The 20,424-nt window shown below is 45.1% G+C and overlaps 1 protein-coding gene across 1 annotated transcript in view; it reads right to left on the reverse strand.

Annotated features, from left to right (window-relative positions):
* Window positions 1-20,424, reverse strand: part of ak9 (adenylate kinase 9) — a 151,560-nt gene that overhangs the window by 94,696 nt on the left and 36,440 nt on the right. The window contains exons 12-14 of the mRNA XM_033021970.1: window positions 19,396-19,576; window positions 14,382-14,526; window positions 1,857-1,931 (exon numbers count right to left, since the gene is read on the reverse strand). Of these exons, the coding sequence (XP_032877861.1) occupies window positions 1,857-1,931; window positions 14,382-14,526; window positions 19,396-19,576 (401 nt within the window). The remainder of the gene's footprint in view (window positions 1-1,856; window positions 1,932-14,381; window positions 14,527-19,395; window positions 19,577-20,424) is intronic.

Here is a 20,424-nt window from a genome sequence, read left to right on the forward strand (position 1 = left end):
AGCAGGGAATGATGGCAACGAGTGGTATCGGTGGCCGTCGGTATCGAGCTTGGAGATGCTGGCGGGCGAGGCCTGCATAGCAAACTCTGCAAAAGCTCCGAAAGGGAGTAGCTTGTCCACCTCGAGCTTGGGGAAGACCAAGTCTAAACTGGCTACGACTGTCCAAAAGGACAATACTCGGCAGAGAGGCACTGCTTCAACATCCAATGATGATGTCAATAGTCGACTTACAAAACTGGATAAACTGATCGACAGGTTGGTCGAAGGAGATGTGCACCGCACACATGTGACCAATACAGGCAGTTCAGTTTAGTTGTCTGCGGCGGCAATACACGGTCAACGGCTGGATTATGATATCTCCCGCTCAGAGGCAGGGTCAATAGACAATAGGTGCAGGAGTAGGCCATTCGGCCCTTTGAGCCAGCACCGCCATTCAATGGGATCATGGCTGATCATCCCCAATCAGTACCCCGTTCCTGCCTTCTCCCCATATCCCCTGACTCCGTTATCTTTAAGAGCCCTATCTAGCTCTCTCTTGAAAGTATCAAGAGAACCGGCCTCCACCGCCCTACGAGGCAGAGAATTCCACAGACTCACAACTCTCTGTGTGAAAAAGTGTTTCCTTGTCTCCGTTTTAAATGGCCTACCCCTTATTCTTAAACTGAGGCCCCTGGTTCTGGACTCCCCCAACATCGAGAACATTCCTGCCTAATGGCAGCGGCTAGACTGCAGTCCGTCTGTTTTTTTTATTTTTGTCTCGTTAAATGTATGTTTTTGATTCTAGTTTTTATTATATTTTAGCTGTGTTTAAGTGGGGGGTGGGGTTCAGGAGAATGGTTTTAGGATGGAGAGATAGATCAGCCATGATTGAATGGCGGAGTAGACTTGATGGGCTAAATGGCCTAATTCTGCTCCTATCACTTATGACCTTGTAATGAAATTCTAAAATATTATGTTTACGTGATAGAAAATGCACAATGTCCATAACTGGACAGTGCACATATGAATTTGTTGATAACAAGCTGATTAAGACATTTTTAATGCCTGCTTTACACTGCCGGGATCCAATGAGAAAGCACAAAATTAAATATATTACAGCAGTCCTCTGGAATAAGTAACAGCCTCTCCATTTGCTTCAGTGGAAAAGAAGGGTTGTAATGGATTAAAGTAGGTCTTAAAAGAGTTATCCAATTCTATTTAGTCAAACCTTTTAATAGAGTCATAGATTTATACAGTGTGGCAACAGGCCCTTCGGCCCAACGTCCACGTGTCCCATCTACACTAGCCCCAACTGCCTGCGTTTGGCCCATATCCCTCTGAACCTGTCCTATCCATGTACCTGTCTGAAGAAGGGTCTCGACCCGAAATATCACCCATTCCATCTCTCCAGAGATGCTGCCTGTCCCGCTGAGTTACTCCAGCATTTTGTGTCAACCTTCGATTTAAACCAGCATCTGTAGTTCTTTCCTACACATGCCTGTCTAAATGTCATCGGCATCTTGTTCCATACACCCCCCACCCTTTGTGCAATTGTTTTTCTATGCTTGTTTCAAGGATTTTTAATGCACTTTAGTTGATTAATTAGTTTTTCTGTTGTTTTATAGAGCAGACACAAGGGTCCGAATGACATTTCCCTGATTCTATTTCTTATGTTCTTACAATGATCAGAATTTCACTCCATCAGCAGTGTTACTTATATGTTCTGGACCACAGAAAGCCAATTTTTTGATTAAAGTAATGAAAGGCATATAATGTAACTACAATTGGGATGATACATTTTATGTACAACTTCAAACACAAACAATAAGACAGCATTAGAAAAAAATATCACATTTACTGCTAGACAGAAAGTATACCTGCAGTTGCAGCATCTGTACTATGAGTGTCATCCTCATTTATAATACTTCCCATCACCACCGGAGCTGGCTGAGCTGGGAAACAATTGTACAATTTATTGGTTAATCGTTTGAAAGCAATATGACGTGATTTCTTGCAAAATGTAATCTTTTTAACGTGATAAGTCAAATTATTATCACAGTCACACAACTGTACAGCATGGTAACAGGCTCTTTGTTTCAACTTGTCCATGCCAACCAAATTGGTATTCTTGGCTAGACCCATTTGCCTGCAATTAAACTCCCTCTAAACTCTTCCCATCCATATATCAGTCCAAATGTCTTTTGTAAGTTTTAATCGTATCTGGTTACATTCCTTCTTCTGGTAACTCATTCCATATACGGAATACCCTCTGAGTGAAAAAGTTCTCCCGAGATCCCTCTTTAACCTCTCCCCTCTTACCTTTAGCCTTGGGCATCCTGTTTTAGAATCCTCTACCCTGGGTAAAAGATTGAGAGCATTCACTTTATCCATGCACCTCATGATTTTGGTTACTTCAGTAAGTTTATAAGTGATAGGAGCAGAATTAAGCCATTCGGCCCATCAAGTCTACTCCACCACTCAATCATGGTGGATCTATCTTTCCCTCTCAACCCTATTCTACCTTTTCCCCATGACCACAGACACCTATACTAATCAAGAACCTGTCAATCTCTGCCTTAAAAATATTAATTGATGGCCTCGACAGCCTTCTGTGGCAATGAATTCCACAGATTCATCACCCTCTGACTAAAGAAATTCTTCCTCATCTCTTTCCTAAACATATGTTCTTTTATTCTGGGACTATGACCTCTAGTCCTAGATTTTCCCACTAATGGAAACATCCTCCACATCCACTCTATTCGGTAAGTTTCAATGAGGTGCCCGCTCATCCTTCTAAACGACAGTGAGTACTGGCCCAGTGCCATCAAATGCTCATCACATGTTAACCCAATAATTCCTGGGATCATTCTCACGACTGGTTAGCACGCAACAAAAGCTTTTCACTGTACCTCAGTACATGTGAAAATAAACTGAACTGAATTAAACCTCCTCTCGACCCTCTCCAGCACATCCTTCCTCAGATATAGGATCCAAAATTGCTCACAATACCCAAAATGTGGTCTGACCAGCGCCTTATAAAGCCTCAGCATTACATCCCTGTTTTTATGTTCGAGGCCACTTAAAATAAATGCCTGCATTGCGTTTGCCTTCCATACTACCAATTTGATTTGCAAATTCACCTTTTGGGAATCCTGCACCCTTTGCATATCCAATTTCTGAATTCCCTCCCCATTTAGAAAATAGTCTACGCCTTTATTCCTACTACCAAGATGCATGACCACACTTTATTACCCTGTATTCAACCTTCCCCTTCTCTGCCCACTCTCACAACCTGTCCAAGTCTTTCTGCAGGGCCCCTACTTTCTCTACACTACCTACCCCTCCACCAATCTTTGTATAATCTACAAACCTGACCTACAAAGCCGCCAATTCGCTCATCCAAATCATTAATACGCAAAGTGGAGACTAGCAGCCCCTGCGGAACACCACTAGCCGCCGGCAGCCAACCTGAAAATGTCCCCTTTATTGCCACTCTTTGCCTTCTGCCATCCAGTCAACCTGCTATTCATGCTAGTATCTTCCTTGATACCATGGGCTCTCATCTTCCTTTGCAGCCCCACATGTGTCACCTTCTCAAAAGCTTTCTGAATATCTAGGTAAACAACATCCTTTGATTCTCATTTGTCTATCCTGCTATTTACTTACTAATAGGGTCATTCTTTAGCCTCCTACATTCGAAAGAAAAACAATCGCAGCCTATCCAGCCTCTCCCTATTATTCAGGCTGACAATTAAACAATACTAGAATAACATATACTGCAGAATGAAATAAAATCTACGAGGAAGAAGCCATAGTTTGAATTGAGCATTCCACAATGTTTAGTTTTAGTATTAGAGTTAGAGTGTGGTAACAGGCCCTTCAGCCCACCGACCAATGACCACCCGTACACTAGTTCCAGTCTTACACACTAGGGACAATTTTCAGAAGCCAATTAACCTACAAACCTGCACGTCTTTGGAATGTGGGAGGAAACCAGAGCACCCGGAGAAAACCCAAGTGGTCACAGGAAGAATGAGCAAACTCCGTACAGACAGCACCTGCAGGGTCAAACGCATGTCTCTGGTGCTTTAAGGCAGCAACTTTACCGCTGCACCCTCACAATGAAATAAAATGTAGGGTAAAACATGGACTGAAATAAAATAATCGAAGAAGAAAACATGGTTTTAACTGAGCATTCTCTAATTAAAGCCACAGATTTCACTCATTTTGCATCAATATCTATTGCTAATATCATAATACTGGATAATAACACAATTACTCCAGCTTTATCAACATGAAAGTAGATTTATTAAAGTAAAGTCGAAGTTTGCCATCAACACATAAGTAAATAGAATAAGATAAAGAAACAAAGGTAATTGAAACACGTAATTGTTTCACGTAAGAGCTCCCCCTCCCCTCACCTCACTCATCATCAACAACACCACAGTCACATCTGTGGAGTCTTTTAAGTTCCTGGGAACCATCATCTCCAAGGACCTTAAGTGGGGGGCTACCATCGACTCCACAGTCAAAAAGGCACAACAGAGGATGTACTTCCTGCGGCAGCTGAGGAAGCACAATCTGCCACAGGTAATGATGGTCCAATTCTACACGGCCATCGTAGAGTCTGTTCTCACCTTCTCCATCATGGTCTGGTTTGCCTCAGCCACCAAGCACGACACCTGGAGGCTGCAGCGAATCGTCCGATCAGCAGAGAAGGTTATTGGCTGCAACCTTCCCTCCATTGATGAACTGTACACTGCAAGGGCCAAGAAGCAAGTGGGCAAGATCATCTCTGACCCCTCTCACCCTGGCCACAAACTCTTTGAATCACTTCCCTCTGGAAGGCGACTCCGGACTGTCAAAGCTGCCACAGCCAGACATAAAAACAGTTTTTATCCACAGATAGTTGCTCTACTCAACAGCCAAAAATCTGTAGCCTCCCTTTGATCTGGTATTTTGTTGGTTCACATGCTTGATCAATGGTGTTTTATCAATAATGTTTTATTATTATTAGTGTTTAGTGTTTTCTGAGTCATTCGTAACTGCCACTGTATGTCATGTTGTCACTTGTGGGCGGAGCACCAAGGCAAATTCCTTGTATGCGAATACTTGGCCAATAAAATTACTTACTTACTTACTTAATTGAAACAACTATAAAGACACCAACTCAGTGTCATTCAGCATGCAAATAGGCCATTAAGCCCAACTCATCCATGTTGAACAATGGGCACCTAGCCACATTAATTTCTTCATCCAATACCGAGGCAATGCGTGCTTTTCTTAACTGCTATTATGGCTTCTGCTTTAACCACTCACTCTGGCTGAATTCCCTAGGTGAAAAAGATCTGCATTGAGCCCTTCTAAATCTCTTACCCATTACCCCAAATCCACCTAAGAGCTCTATCTAACTCTCTCTTAAAACATCCAGTTAATTGGCCTCCACTACCTTCTGTGTCAGAGAATTTCACAGATTCACAACTTTCTAGGTGAAAACGTTTTTTCCTCATCTCAGTCTTAAATGGCTTACTCCTGATTTTTAAACTGTGACCCCTGTTTCTGGAATCCCCAACATCGGGGACATTTTCCCTGCAACTAGCCTGTCCAATCCCTTAAGAATTTTATATGTGTCTATAAGAAACCCTCTCATCCTTCTAAATTCCAGTTGACCCATTCTTTCATCATATGTCAGTCCCGCCATCCCGGGAATAAACCCGATGAGCCTATACTGCATTCCCTCAATTGCAAGAATGTCCTTCCTCAAATGAGGAGACCAAAACTGCACACAATATTCCAGGTGCAGTCTCACCAGGGCCCTGTACATCTACAGTAGGACCTCCTTGCTCCTAAACTCAAATCCTCTCGCTATGAATTTGCCAATTGCTTTCTTCACTGCATGCTTACTTTCAGTGACTGATGTACAAGGACACCCAAGTCTCATTGCACCTCCCCTTTTCGTGACACCTTTCAGATAATAAACTGCCTTCCTGTTTTTGCCACCAAAATGGATAACCTCACATTTATCCACATTATACTGCATCTGCCATGCATCTGCCCATTCACCCAACCTATCCAAGTTACCCTGCAGCCTCATAGCATCCTCCTCCCAGCTCACACTGCTACATTTGGTACATTTAATTCCTTTGTCTAAATCGGCAATATATATTGTAAATAACAGGGGTCCCAGCACTGAGCCTTTCAATCATGTGCCTCTTAACACAGCCACGATTGAATGAATACTAGACTAAGTGGGACCCGTTGGGTCCCATGTTCACACGGGAGGGCTGGACCCCAACCCAATATTCCACCTCTCCACCAATTTCAATATTGGTGGCCAATGGGGGGGGGGGGGGGGGGCTTTCTGGAGCGCTAGTATGGGTGTTGTTGGCCGAATGGACTGTTTTCAAGAGGGCTAGTATGGACATTGTGGGCTCAATGGATTCTTGGGCTGGTAGCTCAGTCACTCAGGCCTGGTGGGCTGGCAGCTCAGTCACTCAGGCCTGGTGGGCTGGCAGCTCAGTCACTTAGGCCTGGTGGGCTGGCAGCTCAGTCACTCAGGCCTGGTGGGCTGGCAGCTCAGTCACTCAGGCCTGGTGGGCTGGCAGCTCAGTCATTCAGGCCTGGTGGGCTGGCAGCTCAGTCACTTAGGCCTGGTGGGCTGGCAGCTCAGTCACTCAGGCCTGGTGGGCTGGCAGCTCAGTCACTCAGGCCTGGTGGGCTGGCAGCTCAGTCACTCAGGGCTGGTGGGTTGGCAGCTCAGTCACTCAGGGCTGGTGGGCTGGCAGCTCAGTCACTCAGGGCTGGTGGGCTGGCAGCTCAGTCACTCAGGGCTGGTGGGTTGGCAGCTCAGGCATGGTGGGCTGGCGGCTCAGTCACTCAGGGCTGGTGGGCTAGCAGCTCAGTCATTCAGGGCTGGTGGGCTGGCAGATCAGTGACTCAGGGCTGCTGGGCTGGCAGCTCAGAAACTGACAGAAATTCTGCCCAAAACAGGTGAGAGACTCTGTGAGAGAGAAAGAGGACAAAGGAAGGACAAAGGACATTTATTTGTCACGTACACCAATTGGTGTAGTGAAATTTGTCTTGCCATGCAGCACACAGATAAAGATTAGACATAACATTAAAGAAATTTAACAATAAACATAAAAACATCCCCCCACAATGGTTCCCACTGTGGGGGAAGGCACAATGTCCAGTCCCCATCCCCAGTTCACCCATAGTCGGGCCTATTAAGGCCTCCGCAGTCGCCTCTACGGAGGCCCGTTGTTCCAGGCCGTTCTCGCCGGGTGATGTAGCTCCGGCGTCGGGAGAATCCTCACAGCGGCATGGGAACCCTGGAACAGCCGCTTCCGTACTGGAGGCCGCGGCTTCCGAAGCCAACAAGGCCGCGCCGGATGGAGCTCCACAATTGGCGATCTCGGCGAGAGATCCCAGGCTCCCGATGAAAAATTCAGCGAGGCCGCCCGCAGCTGGCCGCCCCGCAGCTCCGCGATGTTTTACTCGGCGGTCTTCAGCTCACCGGAGCTCCAGCGCGGCGACCCGGGCAAGGCATCGCCCGCTCCGCGATAGCGCTCCAGCGCTATGCCGTCGCCGAAGCCGAGATTCTGGGCGGTCCCCTCAAGAAAAGCCGCTCCAGGCCCGCTGGTAGGCCGCGAGGACGGGTCGACGGTGCAGCCCGGAGAAAAGCTGCCTCTCCGACCAGGTAGGGACCCTGAAAAGTGGTTTCCCCCTCCCCCCACATAAAAAAGGCTAGAACTCCTAAAAGCAAAACACTCAACTAACTAAAAATTTAAAAAAAGATGAAAAACAGACAGCTGCAGGCTGGGCAGCCATACCACACAGGACGGCGCCCCCTCTTGATCTCCCCTCTTGAAGATGGTGGAGAATAAATTTTTACTGCAGATCACAGCGATGAAAGAGAAAAGTCTATCCTGGCCTGAACTGCTGTAGTTTTGCTCAGAACTGCTGTCGTTTTGGGAGCAACAACAGCAGCAGGAGCTAAGCAAGAGATACGACTGATTGGCTCTAGCCCAAGTGGGAGGAGAGAAGTGAAAACAGTTAAAGTACAGGTCAAGGACAGGCAGACTTGACTCAGAACTGCTGTAGCTTTGGGAGCAACAACAGCAGCAGGAGGTTAGCAAGAGATACGACTGATTGGCTCTAGCCCAAGTGGGAGGAGAGAAGTGAGTCAGTGCTGGGAAAACAGTTGAAAACTGAGGAATTTGGTTTGTAAATTGGTAAATCAGGCAATTTATCAGTCAATTTAAGCAAGACTGCTCTTAGCGAGCGGCAGTGAGTGAGCGAAGTGCCCTGTGAGAAAAGTGTGAGTCTTTGGCTCGAGAGTCTTCGGCGAGGAGGCTGAGGAGAGGAGACCACGCAATACGCTTGAGAGGTAGAGACGAAAGAAGGAGATGTCAGGCAAGCTGATTCAGTGTGATGCTTGCAGTATGTGGGAGGTCAAGGACACCGCTGGTGCCTCTGGCTGCTACAAATGCGAAAAGTGCATCCAGGTAGAGCTCCTGAAGGGCCGTGTTGGGGAACTGGAGAAGCAAGTGGATGACCTCCGGTTCGTCCGAGAAACGGAGTCGTTCCTCGACAAGTCCTACAGTACGATTGTTACACCTAAGGTACTGGAAGAGAGAAGGTGGGAGACAGTGAGAACGGGAGGGAAGCATGGAATGCCAACGTCCCCGGGTGTTGTACCTCTTGTGAACAGGTTCACCCACTTAGAAGCTGTTGGGACAGAAGAGGTGTTTACACTGGGCGGCGGACTGGCTTGTGATGCGAATAGGGCTGTTGAGCCAAAACCAAAAAGGCCTAAGGCAGGCAACGCCATTGTACTAGGAGACTCCATTGTGAGAGGTACGGACAGGGGTTTCTGCGGCAACAGACGGGATGCGAGGATGGTGTGCTGCTTTCCTGGTGCCAGGATCCAGGATGTCACGGACAGAGTGCAGAAAATCCTCAAGGGCGAAGGTGAACATCCGGAAGTGGTAGTGCATGTCGGCACAAACAATGTCGGAAAGAAGGGGATGAATATTCTGCAGCGTGACTTTAGAGAGCTCGGAAAAATGCTGAAAAGCAGGACCTCCAGGGTTGTTATCTCCGGTTTGCTTCCAGTTCCTCGTGCTGGCGAGAGCAGGAACAGGGAGATACGGGACCTGAACGTGTGGCTGAGGAACTGGTGCACGGGGCAGGGATTTAGATTCTTAGATCACTGGGATCTGTTTTGGGGTAAGGGGGAACTGTACAAAAGGGACGGATTGCATCTTAACAGGTGTGGGACCAGCATTCTGGCAGGCAGGTTTGCCACTGCTACACGGGTGGTTTTAAACTGAATAAGGGGGGTGGGGTGTCGAATGGGCTAGTGGAGGATGGAGTTAAAGGGAAAGGGTTTCTTAAATGTGTGAGCGTAGAGACAGAAGGGTGTAAAATGAGGGTAGAAGCAATAGGTAGCAAGGTGAAAAGTAAAAGTGGCAGGCCGGAAAATCCAGGGCAAAAATCAAAAAGGGCCACTTTTCAACAAAATTGTATAAGGGGTAAGAGTGTTGTAAAAACAAGCCTGAAGGCTTTGTGTCTCAATGCAAGGAGCATTCGTAATAAGGTGGATGAGTTGAATGTGCAGATAGCTATTAATGACTATGATATAGTTGGGATCACGGAGACATGGCTCCAGGGTGACCAAGGCTGGGAGCTGAACATCCAGGGATATTCAATATTCATGAGGGATAGAGAGAAAGGAAAAGGAGGTGGGGTAGCGTTGCTGATTAGAGAGGAGATTAACGCAATGGAAAGGAAGGACATTAGTTTGGAGGATGTGGAATCGGTATGGGTAGAGCTGCGAAACACTAAGGGGCAGAAAACGCTGGTGGGTGTTGTGTACAGGCCACCTAACAGTAGTAGTGAAGTTGGAGATGGTATCAAACAGGAAATTAGAAATGCGTGCGACAAAGGCAAAACCGTTATAATGGGTGACTTCAATCTACATATAGATTGGGTGAATCAAATTGGCAGGGGTGCTGAGGAAGAGGATTTTTTGGAATGTATGCGGGATAGTTATCTAAATCAACATGTAGAGGAACCAACGAGAGAGCAGGCTATTTTAGACTGGGTATTGAGTAATGAGGAAGGGTTAGTTAGCAGTCTTGTTGTACGTGCCCCCTTGGGCAAGAGTGACCATAATATGGTTGAGTTCTTCATTAGGATGGAGAGTGACATTGTTAATTCAGAAACAATGGTTCTGAACTTAAAGAAAGGTAACTTTGAGGGTATGAGACGTGAATTGGCCAAGATTGACTGGCAATTAATTCTAAAAGGGTTGACGGTGGATATGCAATGGAAGACATTTAAAGACTGCATGGATGAACTACAAAAATTGTTCATCCCAGTTTGGCAAAAGAATAAATCAGGGAAGGTAGTGCATCCGTGGATAACAAGGGAAATCAGGGATAGTATCAAAGCGAAGGATGATGCGTACAAATTAGCCAGAAAAAGCAGCATACCGGAGGACTGGGAGAAATTCAGAGACCAGCAGAGGAGGACAAAGGGCTTAATTAGGAAAGGAAAAATAGATTATGAAAGAAAACTGGCAGGGAACATAAAAACTGACTGCAAAAGTTTTTATAGATATGTGAAAAGAAAGAGATTAGTTAAAACAAATGTAGGTCCCTTGCAGTCAGAAACAGGTGAGTTGATCATGGGGAACAAGGATATGGCGGACCAATTGAATAACTACTTTGGTTCCGTCTTCACTAAGGAAGACATAAACAATCTGCCGGAAATAGCAGGGGATCGCGGGTCAAAGGAGTTGGAGGAATTGAGTGAAATCCAGGTTAGCCGGGAAGTGGTGTTGGGTAAATTAAATGGATTAAAGGCCGATAAATCCCCAGGGCCAGATAGGCTGCATCCCAGAGTACTTAAGGAAGTAGCTCCAGAAATAGTGGATGCATTAGTAATAATCTTTCAAAACTCTTTAGATTCTGGAGTAGTTCCTGAGGATTGGCGGGTAGCAAACGTAACCCCACTTTTTAAGAAGGGAGGGAGAGAGAAAACGGGGAATTACAGACCAGTTAGTCTAACATCGGTAGTGGGGAAACTGCTAGAGTCAGTTATTAAAGATGGGATAGCAGCACATTTGGAAAGTGGTGAAATCATTGGACAAAGTCAGCATGGATTTACAAAAGGTAAATCATGTCTGACGAATCTTATAGAATTTTTCGAGGATGTAACTAGTAGCGTGGATAGGGGAGAACCAGTGGATGTGGTGTATCTGGACTTCCAGAAGGCTTTCGACAAGGTCCCACATAAGAGATTAGTTTACAAACTTAAAGCACACGGCATTGGGGGTTCAGTATTGATGTGGATAGAGAACTGGCTGGCAAACAGGAAGCAAAGAGTAGGAGTAAACGGGTCCTTTTCACAATGGCAGGCAGTGACTAGTGGGGTACCGCAAGGCTCAGTGCTGGGACCCCAGCTATTTACAATATATATTAATGATCTGGATGAGGGAATTGAAGGCAATATCTCCAAGTTTGCAGATGACACTAAGCTGGGGGGCAGTGTTAGCTGTGAGGAGGATGCTAGGAGACTGCAAGGTGACTTGGATAGGCTGGGTGAGTGGGCAAATGTTTGGCAGATGCAGTATAATGTGGATAAATGTGAGGTTCTCCATTTTGGTGGCAAAAACAGGAAAGCACACTATTATCTAAATGGTGGCCGACTAGGAAAAGGGGAGATGCAGCGAGACCTGGGTGTCATGGTATACCAGTCATTGAAAGTGGGCATGCAGGTGCAGCAGGCAGTGAAGAAAGCGAATGTTATGTTAGCTTTCATAGCAAAAGGATTTGAGTATAGGACCAGGGAGGTTCTACTGCAGTTGTACAGGGTCTTGGTGAGACCACACCTGGAGTATTGCGTACAGTTTTGGTCTCCAAATCTGAGGAAGGACATTATTGCCATAGAGGGAGTGCAGAGAAGGTTCACCAGACTGATTCCTGGGATGTCAGGACTGTCTTATGAAGAAAGACTGGATAGACTTGGTTTACACTCTCTAGAATTTAGGAGATTGAGAGGGGATCTTATAGAAACTTACAAAATTCTTAAGGGGTTGGACAGGCTAGATGCAGGAAGATTGCTCCCGATGTTGGGGAAGTCCAGGACAAGGGGTCACAGCTTAAGGATAAGGGGGAAATCCTTTAAAACTGAGATGAGAAGAACTTTTTTCACACAGAGAGTGGTGAATCTCTGGAACTCCCTGCCACAGAGGGTAGTCGAGGCCAGTTCATTGGCTATATTTAAGAGGGAGTTAGATGTGGCCCTTGTGGCTAAGGGGATCAGAGGGTATGGAGAGAAGGCAGGTACGGGATACTGAGTTGGATGATCAGCCATGATCATATTGAATGGCGGTGCAGGCTCGAAGGGCCGAATGGCCTACTCCTGCACCTAATTTCTATGTTTCTATGAATCTCCCAGGGAGCCAATGAAGGGAGGGAGAAAAATACTGGGGTGAGGTCTAATACTTACAGGGGGAATACTTACTGATCCGCCGAAGGGACTCCTCCTGGGCTAGTACAGGCCTAATGGGATGAAGGGACTTAAAAAAAAGTGAAATCTCAGTGAAAGACACTTTCTCTGGACATTTCGTGGCCTGGCACGGGCATTTTGGGCCAAAATGCTCCTCCTGGGCTAATACGGGCATTTTGGGCAAAAGGGTCTGTTTTCTGGGCTAATAGGGGTCTTGTGGGTCAAAATTAGTGATTTCAGGTAAGCCAAACAACTCATTTCATTTCCATTTCAAGCACAGTGCAGGCCAAACAGCTAATTTCAGTTCCATTTCAAGCACAGTGCAGGCCAAACAACTCAACTCATTTCATTTCCATTTCAAGCACAGTGCAGGCCAAACAGCTCATTTCATTTCCATTTCAAGCACAGTGCAGGCCAAACATCTCATTTCCATTTCAAGCACAGTGCAGGCCAAACAGCTCATTTAATTTCCATTTCAAGCACAGTGCAGGCCAAACAGCTAATTTTTTTTCCATTTAAAGCACAGTGCAGATTCACAGCGCAGTTCACTCACGGCATAGATTCACAGTTCTGGACTCAACTCTCGCTCACGGCATAGACTCACAGTTCTGGACTCAACTCTCACAGTCTTCCAGAATGATTGACTCATGTCGGGCCTCCAAGGATTTATTCTCCTGGGCCCCCGGAAAGGGCTTGACCTTCATCATGGTGACTGACATCATCGGTGGGCGGCGCGACTTTCGTCAGCAGCGGCCTCTGCAGTCCGTCTGCATTTTTATTATTTTATGTCTATGTTTTTATGTAGTTTTTGTTATTTTTTGTTGGGGTATGTGTGTGGGGGGGAGGGGGTAACTTTTAAATCTCTCCCTGCACGGGAGACCCGACCTTTTCTTTGTCGGGTCTCCGTTGTCGTTGGGGCTGCAACGAGGAGCGGCCTCCAACAGGAAGACCGGGGGCTGTGGTGCCGACTACTCACCTCACCGTCGCGGAGCTGGCCGAGTCCAGAGCGGGTGGAGCTGTGGTGGACGCTGCTGCGGCCCGACCTCCGGAGATTCGGTGGCTGCAACTGCGGGTCTGGCGGACAGTGACACCGGGAGCCCGCGGGTCCCTGGAGGGAGACCGCTTTTCGGGGCTTCCGCAACGGCGACTTCTCCCGCCCGAGTTGCGGGGTTGAAGAGCTCCTGGAGCGGGGCCTTACACCATCGCCCCGCGCGGCTTGGAATGGCCGCGGGACTGCGAGTGCCCGCCGGGGGCTCTAACACCAAGACCCGGTGTGCGACCTTGCATCACCCGGCGTGGCTTTAATGGCCGCGGGACAATCGCCATCGCCCGCCGGGGGCTTTGACTTTGACTCTGACATCGGGGGGGGGGGGGGAGTGCAGTGGAGAGATAAGTTTTTTTGGCCTTCCATCACAGCAATGTGATGGATGTTTATGTAAATTATGTTGTGTCTTGGGTCTATTTGTTTGTAATGTATGGCTGCAGAAACGACATTTCGTTTGGACCTCAAGGGGTCCAAATGACAATAAATTGAATTGAATTGAATTGAATTGAATTGACAGGCGAGAAGACCAATCAGCTGATCTCATGATTTTTCTAAACATTCATAACTTTTTTATTATTTCACCGATCGGAAAAAACCTTGGGGCGGTTGGCGGAGAGGAGGACAGTGAGCAAGATGGCAAAAAATCAAAGTGATATACGGTAACGTTTTTTTCTAAAATGTATTTACAACGTAGACAGGAAGTGGTCAAGATGAGACTTTTAGTAATAGTATAGATGGTTCAAATAAACCATATGGTGACTAAAATTAAAGTAAATAATCACTGTAGAACTGAAAGTTGGTATTATGTATAAAAAAATAAAATACTTTTGTTAATTACCTTGAAGCTGTTCAAGTAACTCTTTTTCCAATTTGGTTTTAATTGTGAGTATTGCCAATGGAATTGTTTCCATGCGAACTTTTTCAACATTCTCAACGACTAGTCTTTCTCGACCTGGCTGTATAAGACGGGACATATCCAGCACCTGAAAGGGCAGTATAAAAGAGATATGTTGTTTTAAAACAGGAGACGCAATGACACGGCTAACGGAACTGCTGCATCCAAGCTCCATATCCAGCAACCCTGGATTCAATCCTGTCCGTGTTGAGTTTGGTAGTTCCGTATAATTTGAATAATAATATTGAATAATAATTCATTAATTTCTAAATTTCTACGATGGGGCATTGACTAGCAAGCGTTCAATAACATTGACATTTCCCCTGGATATATTAAGATCGTTAATTGACCAGGCCAGCTGGTGCAAGAACAGCTAATTTACTTATTTACAGTGATCCCACAAGTTCGTAGTCAAAATTATTTTAGGCAAATTATTTTATATATTTTAGGTTATCTATAAAATTGTAATCATTTTAAAGACTCATAATCTTCTGGGGATAAAACTTTGACCTCTATTCTGTTTTAAATGAATGATTAGTTATTTTAAAACTATGACCGCTGGTTTTAAATTACATCACTAGGGGAAACATCCTTTCCACAACCACTCTGGCAAGACCCTTGAGATCTTATCTGTTTTAATTATGTCCTTTCTCTTATGAATTCCAATGGATACACAATGAGTCTATCCAACATTTCCTCAGAAAACATCCCCCTCATTCCAGGTATTAGTCCAGTAAACCTTCTCCAAACTGCTTCCAAATCATGAAATTCTTCTTCAAAAAGATGCGTAGTGCCAGAGACCTAGGTTTAATCCTGACTACGGGTGCTGTCTGTACGGAGTTTGTATGTTCTTCCCTTGATCCACGTGGGTTTTCTCCGGGTTATCCGGTTTCCTCCCACACTCCAAAGACATACAGGTTTGTAGGTTAATTAGCTGGGGAAAATTGTAAATTGCCTCTAGTTTAGTTAAGTTTACTTTATTGTCTTTGTACCGAGGTATAGTGCAAAGCTTTGTACGTGTATGATAGTGTTAGTGTGCGGGGATGGCTGGTCGGTGTGGACTTGGTGAGCAAAAGTGCCTGTTTCATGCTATATCTCTAAACTAAACTGACCTAAACTAAACAAAGGCACGAAGTGCTGGAGTAGGAGATCTGGCAGCATCTCTAGACATATGGACAAGTGATGTTTTGGGATGAGACTCTTCTTCATTCTTCTTTATAAGAATCCAATGCTTAGTTTAGGATAGAGATACTGCGCGGAAACAGACCCTGTGGTCCACCGGGTCCGCGCCAACCAAGCACATTAACACTATCCTACACTCACGATGGTCAATTTTTACATTTACCAAGCCAATTAACCTACAAACCTGTACGTCTTTTGGAGTAGACAGTAGATGCAGGAGTAGGCCATTCGGCCCTTCAAGCCAGCACTGCCATTCAATGCGATCATGATTGATCATCCCCAATCAGAATTCCTGCCTTCTCTCCATATCGCCTGACTCCGCTATCTTTCAGAGCCCTATCTAGCTCTCACTTGAAAGTATCCAGAGAACCAGCCTCCACTGCCCTCTGAGGCAGAGAATTCCACAGACTCACAACTCTCTGTGTGAAAAAGTGTTTCCTCATCTCCGTTCTAAATGGCTTACCCCCTAATTCTTAAACTGTGGCCCCTGGTTCTGGACTCCCCCAACATCGGGAACATGTTTCCTGTCTCTGGCATGACGAAACCCTTAATAATCTTATATGTTCCAATAAGATTCCCTCTCATCCTTCTAAATTCCAGAGTATACAAGCCCAGCCGCTCCATTCTCTCAGCATATGACAATCCCGCCATCCCGGGAATTAACCTTGTAAACCTACGCTGCACTCACTCAATAGGAAGAATGTCCTTCCTCAAATTCGGGGACCAAAAATGCACACAATACTCCAGGTGTGGTCTCACTAGGGCCCTGTACAACTGCAGAAGGATCTCTTTGCTCCTAGTGTGGGAAGAAACGGAAGATCCCAGAGAAAACCCACGCAGATCACGGGGAGAACGTATAAAACTCTGTACAGACACCACTTTTAGTCGGGATCGAACCCGGTTCTCCGGCGCTGCATTTGCTGTACGGCAGCAGTATTGAGTACAAGGTTCTCAATACTGCCCTGTATAACTGAAGCATAATCTTATCTACTTTTGTATGCAATAACCAGCAAATTTCTATTGTTTTATTAACTACTCGATGTCCCTGCATGGGCCCAGCTTTGTGCACCGCAGAGTTCTGCATTCTCTCACCATCTAGGAAGCATGTTTCTTATTTAATTGCAAAATGGACAATTTCACATTTTTCCACATTATTCACCATTTCCCGATCCCATTTACTTCTAATGTTCCCTTCTAACTTAAACTAGCTTTCCTACATATCATCATCAGGCAAGTTGGCAACGACACCTGTACAGCCTTCGTCCAAGTCATTTACATAAACTAGCTCTAATACCCGTAATGCACCACTTATCACAATTTGCCAAACTTTTAAGATCCTATTTACACCTACCCTCTGTTCCTTCTTTGCTGGCCAACCTCCTCGTATGCCAATATGTTCCCTCCTACATCACGATCTTAATTTTCTGCAATAACCTTTGATACAACTCCTTCTCAAATGCTTTCTGGACATCCAGGTACAGTACAAATCACTTAGACATTTAATAATTCTTGAGAAAGTATAAGCCACAAATTCAATGTTATTTTATTATTTATGACCCTTTCTAGTTTAGCTGAAGGTTTAAAGGGAATTGGAAGTTTCCATTCAAATTAAATTGCAATGCCTCTGTCTGAGTTGGAAGAGGGCCCTCAGGGAAGCTTTAATATGGTACAACACTAGTTGCAGAATAGTTCATTTAGCCCTTTGTGTCCCTCAATAAGTTGACATAACCTAGTTTCCTCAACTTTACCATCATACAGTCATAGAGTGATACAGTTGAAGGAAATTACCCGAAATTCGGAAAATTCTGGTTGTCTTCGGGTAATTTTAGGGAAATGAAATAATTTCGGGAAATTTCCGCATCTGGCCCGCGAAGGGGCGTAAAGGTAATACACACAGCACTGCCAGTTTGGTGCTCAAAGGTTTAAACAGAGCGCTGTCAGTTTAACGTGTAGGAATTTAAACGAAGAGCTGAAAGGGAGAGAGGGAGGGATAGAGGGAGGGATAGACGGAGGGATAGAGGGTGGGAGAGAGGGGGGGAGGAAAAGGGGAGGGAGAGAGAGGGAGGGTGGGAGAGGGAGGGGGGGCGAGGGAGGGAGAGAGAGAGGAAGGGAGAGAGAGAGAGAGAGAGAGAGAGAGAGAGAGAGAGAGAGAGAGAGAGAGAGAGAGAGACGGTGAGGGAGCGAGGGAGGGAGAGACGAAGAGAGGGAGTGAGGGAAAGGAGGAGGGAGGGAGAGTGGGAGGGAGAGAGAGCAGAGACTGAGACACATGACAGCAGGTTGAAAAAACAAAGAAAACAAAAGCTGTTGAGCTGTTGGAGGCAACGAAAGCTGGCTTGCATAACACTCTACAAGTGAGTAACAGAAGCAGGCAGATACGGTGTAGTTACATAGATCAGTTTTGCCTTGTTCCTCTTTGTGTTGTTAACGTGTGCCCGAGAAAAAAACCCAACAACAAATAGCACGCATGAAGCATTTTGAAAATTTCAGGAAATACCATTAAATTCCAGGAAATTTGGGATTCTATTTCAGGAAAAAAAATTTGAGGTGTAGAAGCACTGTTACCACTGCTTTGTACATTGTAAAAAGTCTTTGTTGTTCTTATATTATAAACCTCTTCAAATGATATACACCATACACTTGGTGTTCTGAATTAGCTGCTACACTGGAATGCCAACCTTCGGCACCTCATGCCCGAGAATCCCCAAATTCCTCTGCTTTGCAGGTTTCAACAGTCTTTCTCTAATTACATTAAAATGTTTCACCATTCTTTCCTTCAAAGTGAACAACTTCACCTGTTCCTACATTAAATTCTATTGCTATCTTTTTGCCCATTAATTTAGTTATCTATCTCTGTCTGTAAAATTTTTGTATCCTCCTCACAGCTTGCCTTCCCTTCTATTTTGTTTGCATTTCATTTGCTTTCTAACTATAAATTATTGGATACTGCAAACAATAGTGGTCCCATCACCCATTCCTATGTCACATCACTGTAATGTTGTTCGCATTCGTGAAAATGTCCCCTTGTCCCAACTTGCTGCTTCTTGCTGGTGATCTGGTGCTCTCTCCTTGTTTCGATACTACCTGTAATATCATGTGAACATGATCCTCAGCTATTTAGACAGTCAGACCACAGCAATGCACCTACCACTGCAACATAAGTCCATGGCATTTCCCTGGTCTTACACTCATTCTCCAATCCCCAATACCAACATTTCCTTACATCCCTCCTCTTTCCCACCCTCCTGTCCTTTTCCTCCCCTATCCTCCCTCCCTGGCTTTACATTTCATTCATCTTCTTTCCTTGTCTGTCACTTTTTTGTCTCCTTTTCACTACCTTGTGGTCTCTATGACTCACTGGAGTTTAGAAGGATGAGAGGGGACCTCATTGAAACTTACCAAACAGTGAAAGGCCTGAATAGAGTGAATCTGGACAGAGGCCATAGCTTTGAAGGCCATAAAAGGGCATACACCTTTTGAAAGGAGATGAGGAGGAATTTATTTGGTCAGAGGGGGGTGAATGGCCTAATTCTCTTCCTAGAACTTATGAACAACAGGGCAGCTCCAACATGGACCATGGTGGGAGCTCCGATGTGGGGACCAGATGGGCATCAGTGGGTTTAATGAATTGCTAACGTAAGTGTGAGTTTACATGTCGCTCTTACGTAAGTCGATGAGTGCCTATAGTGTTAAAAACAAAATTATAAATATATCAGTGTATAAATGGATAATGTAACTTAAATGGATGATGTAGAATGAAGGTCTGCAATTATCTTACCTTTGCATCATATTTTTGTGAAATCAATTCACAGAGAGTAGTCTTTCCTGATGATTTTGGACCCAATATTGCAATCTTACAAGCTGTGTGAGGCTGTGGAGGGAGAAGGTAGGTTCGAGGATTGGCCATAAACTTTGCCAAATTTTCTTCAGACGAAAGAAAATACATTTTGTCCAGAAAGCTGCAAAATAGATAAAGGTTGCAAATGTTGAATTTGTATTTTAACATGAAGTTTTGTTTATTGTCATGTGTACCGAGGTACAATGAAAAGCTTTTCTTGACACCGCTGGGCAATTAACATTTAAAATACATTGATTATCTTGTACATGGATTGCAAAGGTTTGAGATGGATATGGGCAAACACGGACAAATGAGACAAGCTCAGATAGGCATATTGGTTAGCATGGATGAGTTATCCCAATGGACCCATTTCTGTGCTGTATAACTCTAAGACTCAAAGACATAAAATACAGTTAATGAGATAAACTAGCTTTCGTTTCCTCCACAAGACAGATAGAATTAAAATATCATCTGTTATCCGTATTTCAGTTCATTTTATTGTCACCTGTACCAGGGTATAGTGAAAAGCTGTTTTGTTGTGTGCTAACCAGTCAGCAGAAAGACAATACACAATTACAATCAATCCACTTACAGTGTATAGATACATGATAGGGGAATAACGTTTAGTGCAAGGTAAAGCCAGCAAAATCCGGTCAATGATAGTCTGAGGGATATCAGGGAGGTAGATATTAGTTCAGCACTGCTCTCTGGTTGTGGTAGGATGATTCAGTTGCCTGATAACAACTGGAAAGAAACTATCACTGAATCTGGAGGTGTGCGTTTTCACACTTCTCTACCTTTTGCCTGATGGGAGAGGGGAGAAGAGGGAGGGGCCAGGGTGCGACTCATCCTTGATTGTGCTGCCGGTCTTGCCGAGTCAGCGTGAGGTATAAATGGAGTCAATAGAAAGGAGATTGGTTTGTGTGATGGCCTGGGCTGCATCCACAATTCGCTGCAATTTTTTTACGG

Source organism: Amblyraja radiata, chromosome 5 (genome assembly GCF_010909765.2).
Source record: "Amblyraja radiata isolate CabotCenter1 chromosome 5, sAmbRad1.1.pri, whole genome shotgun sequence".
In the NCBI taxonomy this organism is placed as follows: Eukaryota; Metazoa; Chordata; class Chondrichthyes; order Rajiformes; family Rajidae; genus Amblyraja; species Amblyraja radiata.